The 8657-nt window shown below is 37.4% G+C and overlaps 1 protein-coding gene across 1 annotated transcript in view; it reads right to left on the bottom strand.

The window, feature by feature from the left end:
* Positions 1 to 7530, bottom strand: part of tpcn3 (two pore segment channel 3) — a 27826-nt gene extending 20296 nt beyond the window's left edge. The window contains exons 1-4 of the mRNA XM_044343587.1: positions 7063 to 7530; positions 5029 to 5111; positions 2745 to 2859; positions 1381 to 1509 (exon numbers count right to left, since the gene is read on the bottom strand). Coding sequence (XP_044199522.1) covers positions 1381 to 1509; positions 2745 to 2859; positions 5029 to 5111; positions 7063 to 7164 — 429 coding nt within the window. The 5' untranslated portion in view covers positions 7165 to 7530. The remainder of the gene's footprint in view (positions 1 to 1380; positions 1510 to 2744; positions 2860 to 5028; positions 5112 to 7062) is intronic.
* Positions 7531 to 8657: the final 1127 nt, after the last annotated feature.

Below are 8657 nucleotides of genomic sequence, written 5' to 3'. Positions count from 1 at the left end.
CAAGATATAAATAACAGAAAACCATAAAAAGCAGAATATGAACCCTTTAACACCAAATAACATGAATTACTCATAAATCAATGAGACAAAGAGACAATAAATGGATTAAATATTCCTGAGAACACTGATGATGATGATGATGAGGGTCAGTGCATGTTATCAGACTACAGTAAACACTGGTCCAGTGAGTGTCAGATTTCAGATTATTTCACGTATCCTGAAGTGATCGGGAGCCTCGGGGTCGACTGAGTCACCAGGAAGTCTTTCTGCTTTTAAAGGCGCTGATGAGGCGAAAATCTCCGGTTAAAGGTTGTTTCACAACAGCAGCAGAAAGTCTTCTCAGCACATTCTGACTCTCTGCAGCTCTCAGACAGGAACTCTGCTCAGCACACGGCTGAAAACCAGGAACCGCTCGGGCAGGGTCCAACATGCACGAGTCACCAACCGTCACCAGGATTTAGTCTCATCCCTCAGCACAAATATACATGTGTGGAAACAACAGCGGATGGAAACATGCAGTCATTTGCATTTTCTTTTGCAGATTTTCTGGAAATTCTGTTAAACTGTGTGTTACATTCAGATGGAAACTAATCAGTGTTTTCAATTTTTTACCTTAAAATTCCATTACTTTACTCATTAGTAATGATAAAATAAGGTATTTTAAGGTGATAATTAATGGATTAAAATAAACTGATGTATTTTTAATAGATGGGATATTAAGAGATATAGTTTTTGCTCTTTAAGAACCCTTTAATAACTCATAAAAATTGACAAAAAAAGTGATTATTTACCCGTTAAATTGTACTTAATTAGCTAATTAAGGCTTTTTCAAATGAAGGCGTTTTAATGGACAAGTTAAGGGATCTCTGCTACCACACTAAACACCTGCTCTGCTTTCAGAGGTAAATTAAGGAGTAATTAATGGTATTTTAAGGGATTCTTGTTTCATGGTGTTTGATAATTGATTAATCATTAAAGTATTTCAAATAATTGATGTTTTTAGCTTCTTAAGTTTGTCTCGTCTTATCGTCATATAAGGACGGCAGGAAGTTGTGATGATCATGTTTCTCTGATGTTTTATAGACAAACGATTAATCAAGAACATAAACCGAAGATTAATTAACAGGTTTTCCCAAAATCTAAACGCACAGAGAACTGAACCTGAACTCTGAGAACCTCAACAGACCTTGAAGGACTCAGGAGACTCAGATGTGTTTTGGGTCTAAAGGTTCTGACAGACTTGAGTCTAGAGAAAGTAAATATACACTTAAAGTCGAACTATTCAAGCAGAGTAATGAATCAGATAAGCCCCGCCCACCAGAACGAGGATGTAACTAACCCCCTCCCATTATACTGAGGATGTAATTAAGCCCCACCCACCAGGAGGATGACGATGATACAGATGTTTTTGGCGTCTTTCCAGAACTTGTCCCGAGGAATCACCTGGGCGTAGTGAACGAGTCGGAGGGCGAAGACGAGCAGACAGAGCAGCTCCACCAACATGGTGGCCTGGAAACAAACACAGAGACACTGGTTGGACACGTCTGGTGCTGGTTTAACTGGTTTCACTCCTGTCTGTCTACTTGTTTTCTGTTGTTGTGTTTTAATGAAACTGAAGTTTTTATTTATTTCACTGCCTCTAGCAGGTGTGAACTTTGTTGGCGGGAAGTAAAAATAGTTCTACGTAACATCACTTTGATTCCAACAGAGAAACCAAAGCTACTGTAGTAAACTGTGTACACTATGTTCTTACTGGCGTAGTGCGCAAATTTTGACAGGGTAGTGTTGTCTCAAATCAAACACGGCCGTTGTGCACTTACTGGAAATTAGCATTAGCTAGCGTTAGCATTTGCATTATCGTTCGTGCTACCAAATCAAATCATTACAGACCCAAAATTAACCCAAAAAAACATACTGATGGCTTATATCCAACAACAGTATAGTGGTGCTTAGTGTTAAAAAACACATGTATAACTTACATTTGTATAATGTGGTGATGTTCACCGTAGTTATAACCTACTCGGCCGCCATTTCCAGTTTAAAAAATGGTCCCTCTGCTTCCGCTACGTAGCCAAGATGGCGACCATCGAGGGCGAGAAGCGTCCATAGTTCCAAACTCAACTTTTTGACCGTTTTGAGTGCATTTTTCCATACTTCTCAGTGTGAACGCACTTATGCACTCAAAATGTTAAGCGTAAGTACAGAAGTATGTGATTTGAGACGCAGCACAAAAGTAACGTCTGGTGTAGCATCAGCGCTAATGTTAGCATGCTACGCTAACTAACTTCTACTTTCTGAGTGGAACAAAACCTTAACAGCATGAAGGTTCGACATGTTAAAAGTTGTAAAGACACACAAGTTAAACTGCTAACAGTACAAAACCAACACCACTGACTGTTTGAAAGAGGGACAAAACGTCTTAAATGAACATTTGCAGCGCTACAGTGTTAGCAGCCGCTAGTTCAGTGTTTTTTTCATTCTGTATTCCATTAAAAATGTATCTTTAAATGATATCCTCAATGTTACTGGGATGGAAACACGTCACCAGTTTGAATGATTTCCACTTAGTTTCTGAGAACCGATGATCATTAGCAGCATTAGAACATTAGATCACTGCTGACAAAGCTTCTTCTAGCTGGAGAATGAATGTAGTTTGTTTTTACTGTAAATGAAGCGCAAACGACTAAAGAGGAAGTATGAAACCAGAGCTGTGTTGTTGTGGCAGATTGCGGCGGCCATCTTACCCATACAGGCGCTAGGAAGATGGCCGGCTCCTCAAAGATGGCCAAAGACAAATCCACCAGGATGAAGAAGTAGACGAGAACCTGAGGAACCCAGTGGTTGTAGAGTAGATACAGTCTGAACACACACACACACACACACAGGCAACAACATCATTAAAGCATCAAGTCTGTTTATTTTATATTATTCTTCTTGTCAACTTATCTCACATGCAAACTATCAATATGTTAGTCTACGGCTCAGAGGAATCAGATATATCAAGCTTCGGATACACACACGATGCTTGTTAGTAGATCAGTTCATTGTTGGTTTGGCTCCAAACATGAAGAAAAATATAGAGAATCATCAGACTTTAAGAGACATTATCAAACCCAAAGTTTGGCTGAAATTGAATCAGTGCAAATTACGTTCATACACTACCTATAATCTTTTTATTTCCACATCCAGCAGTTACGGAGCAACATTATCATTCATGTGGAGTCGTGTTTCTGTCCACCTGGTGAATGTGAGTCCAATATTCACTCTCTTTTAGCTGTTTTTGCTCTCTACCAACTCCTGAGGGAAATATCTGGCTCTTTAGCTGCTAAATGCTCCACTATGTTCACCAGCTAGTCTACAGCTAACTGTGTCTGTTTGGTGCTGAGCAGGTAGTGTACAGCGGCTTTTTACAGCTTTATCTCTGAAAACGACGCTATGAGACGCTGAGAGTGAACCAGAACAGTAAAGTTGCAGCCGGACAGATAAACAATGAGCTGAAACTCACTATAAAGCTCCGTCCTACGAGCCACAACCAACACATTACTCACTGTATAGATCAGACTGTGGAGTTAAAATAAAAATATTCATTAAAGCTGCTTTAATTAAAGACTCTGGAAATGTGGCTTGAAATCATAAAAATGCATATATGATATCAGAGTTGAGTGTCTCGTTAAGCATCCACAAAAATCTGAATGAAAATTAACATTCATAACTATTAGAAAACTGAGCTCAAAAACAGCTCGTTTGGCTGCTCAAACCATTTCTCAGGACTGTGTGGGCGTGTCCAGATCACGTACCACTTTATTTTGTATTCATTCACTAAAATGTTTTACTGATATGGAATAAAATACCAAATCTATCAAATGGATCCTACTTGGTTAGAAAGTTTGAATAATCCATTAACTAACAAACTAGGTTAGACCACCTGAAACTATGTTTTTATTTAACTATACCTCCTGGAGTATGGCGCTAATCGTTTTAGCATCCTCCATTCACTTTCATGAAACGGTTAGCATTAGCTTTTCTATTCAAAACTTTTGAGCTTATTATCAACTACTCCAGTGGTCTACTAGCTATCTTGACTAATCGGCTAACTAGCAGACTAGAGTAGACCACACATATCTGTTTTTATTGAACTATAGCTTCCAGACTACGAAGCTAAGTGTTTTAGCATCTTTCATTCACTTACATGAAACGGTTAGCATTAGCATTGCTATGCTACACTTGTGAGCTACTTATCCACTCTGTGATTAATACAGATCTGGATGATGTAGCCAAGTCTGCTAGTTAGCTTAACACACTAACTTTCAAACCATATCAGGATAATTTGAATTCTGATTCCAGCTAACAGCAAAGAAAAGTTCACTGCATTGTTTTCTCATGAGGAAGATGAGAGTAAGTGTTGTGAAGTCAGCGCGGCCAGATAGCCACGTCAATCATCTTTCTCTTAAATATGATTGGGCAGGTATTTATTATGTAATAAATTCCCTAGCTTAGCCCCAGTAACAAGGGAAGGGAGAGAGACTTTCTAAAGAATTACAGAGACCATGTCAAAGGCTGCTCTCATAGTTTTTAGGTGTTTACTTTATGCACATTAGATCCCAAATTACATGATTAACAGCCAATCATGGATTTGGCTTTCCAGGGGCTTTAAGTGCTGCCAGTGTCAAATATGAGCATTTAAAAGTCTTTAGTCAATACCAGCTGAGATATGTTGTCACTGAACATTTCACAACATCTCTGCAAATTGTCAAATATGTTAATTAACAACACTTCCTCATTATGTTAACCGAAAACATGATCAGACAATATTACATTTTCTGCAAAACATATTTGCTACTTTCTGTTGCATTTGAGCAGAAGATAAACATGATTTTGACAGAGTTGACCTGAAATCTCAGCGGCGGACGACGTTCACAGATGAAAATATGTGATCATTTGTAATTATAGTAATAAATTGGGTGAATTCTTTGGTAAAATACGTTAAATTTAGGATCAGAAATAAACATAAATGTGCAGGTGTCTCACTTCACAGCCTGAGGCGACGTGTCGAAGTAGATGTTCCTGTTGTACTGAGCGTCTGACACGTAGATGGAAGCCAGGTCAAAATCCTGAAAACACAAACACACAGTCAGTCAAAGTTTATCTGAGTTAAACCTTAAATCACCTGGACGATTTATGACATCACAACTAGTTCGGAGCCAATCGTGAAGCTGTTTTTTTTAATCGGAGCTCTTCCTGGATCCTCCTGCTCAGCCTGATGACGTCATAGTGATGTCACGCTCGATTGGATTTTCTAACAGGAAGTCTGCGTTACAAACCGGAGGTGTTCACCTGCATGGAGGCTCTAATGAAAGACACAATCCAGCTGCATTGTGGGAAATGTAGGATCCAGTGTTTTCAGAGGCTGCTGCTGCTGCTGCTCAGTCACATCCGACAACTACTGAGAAGCTCAACAATCAGTGAAATAGTCTTTAATCGCTGCGTCGTTTTGTCCAAACTTTGTTCAAACTCTCAGAACTTTATTTAAAACTCTGTTCAGACACCAAAATCTGTCCTGCTGAAATTTTGAGGAAATGTGTCTTAAAGTTGTTTTTAATATTCTGTTTCCTTCATGACCAGAACAACAACAACAACAACAACAACAACAACAACAACAGCAGCAGCATGAACTGAACGTCACTGATAAACACCGTTAACATGCTGAGTTTCATCCAACCTGGTTTCTCAGGAATCCTGATAGAATCTGTTCGTTACCTTTAAAACCTTTAACTGATCAACTTATTATCTTTAAAATCTAATATCTACACATGTCTATATTTACTGTATGTATATTTCTGTAAATGTATGTGTATATTTTTTGATGTTTCTTATTGTGTTTTTATTGTTTTATGTTTGTTTTTTGTAAAAATTGTTGGTTTGTCGTATAAAAGTTATTGTTAATATTTATTAGACAGTCTTAAAAAAAACACAGAAGCTTCATAAAAACAGAATTTTATAGCTGAAACATTTAATCAATTAGTTGATGATTGAAAATCGAAAGATCATTTTGGTTTTTTTTAAGCCTAAATATTCAGATTTTCTGTTTGATGGTTTGCTGACGTCGTTGTTGTGCAGATTTTAAAGCTCCTGAGACAAATTTATGATTTTAGACTTTATGAATAAAAATCGACTTGAATTTGGGTTTTCGACTGTAAAAAATGAGATCTTTTTTTTTTTTTTTTTTTTTAATAATTTTGGACTTGTCATTAACGTAGAGCTGCAACAATTAATTGATTACTCAATCAACAGAAAATGTTTGACAGTCGATTAATCATTTTGAGTAATTTTTTTAAAAGAAAAAGATGCTGAAACTCTGATTTCAGCTTCTTAAATGTGAATATTTTCTGGTTTCTTTGACAATAAACTGAATATTTAAACGAGACATTTGATGACGTCGTCTTTGGGAAACATTTTATGGACCAAACAACTAATCAATTAATCCAAAAAAACAATAATCAACAGATGAACTGATGATGATAACTAACAGCTAGTTATCACAACATTCATCACATGACTCCAACTCTCCATTAAAATCACTTCACTGGTTTCCAGTTCAACAGAGAACTGGCTGCTGGTTCAGCTGCTCTCTGACTGAACCTCCATCAGACCCCTCAGGTCCTCAGACAATAATAATAATAATAATAATATTGATGTTTTTATGTCTCATTTTAAACATAAATCACACAGTTTCTCTGTAAATGAAGCTGTAAATGTTCATCTGTCTGTCAGACTGCAGGAAAAGATGATTTATACAAGATTTAGTCTGTTTTTCAGTCTATAAAGAGATGAAACAGAAGAAAAGTGTCTGATTAAAGCAACATGATCATGAGAGTAAAGTGTTGAGGTCTCATCTACTGTTTAACTGCTTTATGAGGCAGAAGGGACAAAAGTCCATCAGTTTACTGCTGTCATGTGAAATAAACCATCTGCTAACTGAACAAAACAGACAAAAAAAACTGTGACAAACATGTCAGAGGAAAAGCAGGAAGCTGCTGTGAAGCATCAGTCTGACTCTCTCACCTCTTTGGTTTTTGCAGAATTCCCTCCGTTAGGAATTCCTCCTTTTCCTTTTCCTGCAGACTCATCAGGAATGTCCTCGCTCTTCTTCTCTGGCTCCGACATTTCTCAAACCTCCACCTCAACTCCTCACAAAAAAAAAAAAAAAAAAAAAAAAAAAACTTAGAGCCGCTGCTCGGAGAGTTTCAGCCTGTTAGTTTTCTCGGCTGAGAGTCTCTGCAGGATGAAAGTTGTTGTTGTTTTGTTGTTGTTGTTGTTGTTGTTTGTGAGGAAACGTCACCACGCAGCGTCCATCTGTGGAGGGTCTACATGCTGCCCAGTGACGGGGACAGTTTGATCTGCATCGCTGCTGCTCCCAGTGAGACTCTGAACTGGTCCCAGCTGCTGTTTGTCCTGCTGTAATAAAGCTGTGGACTGCTGCTGCCTTCACGGACCCCTCGGACATATGGACACCAGGGGGGGAAAAAAGACCCAGTGACGTGGAAACAGGACGAGCCCAACCTGCTGCTGCTGCTGTGATCCTCTGAAACAGAGAAAAGTCAACTTTAACAGATGTTTTGAATATTTTTTTAGATCCTTGAAGAGATAAAAGAGGAGCAGGACTTCTAGTTCAAACTTAGATCAGGTTTACCTCGAGAAAAAATAAAAGAAATATAACAAATAAATTGTGAATAAAATGAACAAGCAGCTGCTGTAGATCTGAAGTCTCATCATCTGCTTTTGTTCCAGATGATGAGTTGTTGTTTTTTTCCGTTTTTATCTCCATTTGTTTCTCCTTTCTGGTTCCTCTTTACTGTATAAAAACAGGTTGTGTTTAGTTTCAGTATTTCGGACTTTAATCAGAGACCGTGAAGGCAGCACGAGGCGTCATGTGACCCAGCAGCAGGATAACGGAAATAACGGAAATAACAGAGAAGAAACATTCAAAGAATAGAAACAAACAGAAGTTATTTTAATGATTCACGTTCATCTGTAAGAAAAGATATTAAAGGAACAATTCACCATAAAAACCGTATGACGTCACACGGAGGCCCGCTCAGAGCATCCAAACCTGAACCGATGACGTCATCAGGGAGGACAGATTTTAGAGGTTTCTTCAAACACTAAAAAAACAAAAAACAAAACATGAAACATGATCTGAAGAATGAAGTGTTGATTGATAACTGACTATTAACTTTCCAGCTACGTTTCAATCAATCAATCAATCAAATTTAACTAAGTGCTGACAAGCCGATAATGAGACAGAACAAATGCTGACAGTAAAATAGAGTGAAATAAAAACGAGATAAAATAGATAAAAAACAAAGACAAATAAAATCAACAAGAGGAAAAAACAATAAAAACAATAAAAAATACAATAAAATAAATATTTACAACATGAATATAATAAAACAAGTAACAAGTAAATAATGTCGATAAATCATTTTTAATGAAAGTCCAGACTGAAGAGGTTTTGATGATGTATAAAAAGGTTTCAGCTCCTCAGATGTGATGATTTATTGCATGAAGATAAACTGACAACAATAATAATAATAATAACAATAAACATCTGTAGATGTAAGTTTGGACTTTGGAGAATTTAAATCGATATTTTTCAC

This window comes from Thunnus albacares, chromosome 3 (genome assembly GCF_914725855.1).
Source record: "Thunnus albacares chromosome 3, fThuAlb1.1, whole genome shotgun sequence".
Classification (NCBI taxonomy): domain Eukaryota; kingdom Metazoa; phylum Chordata; class Actinopteri; order Scombriformes; family Scombridae; genus Thunnus; species Thunnus albacares.
Note: the sequence above shows the minus strand (reverse complement) of the source record. Positions and strands in the feature narration are given on the sequence as shown.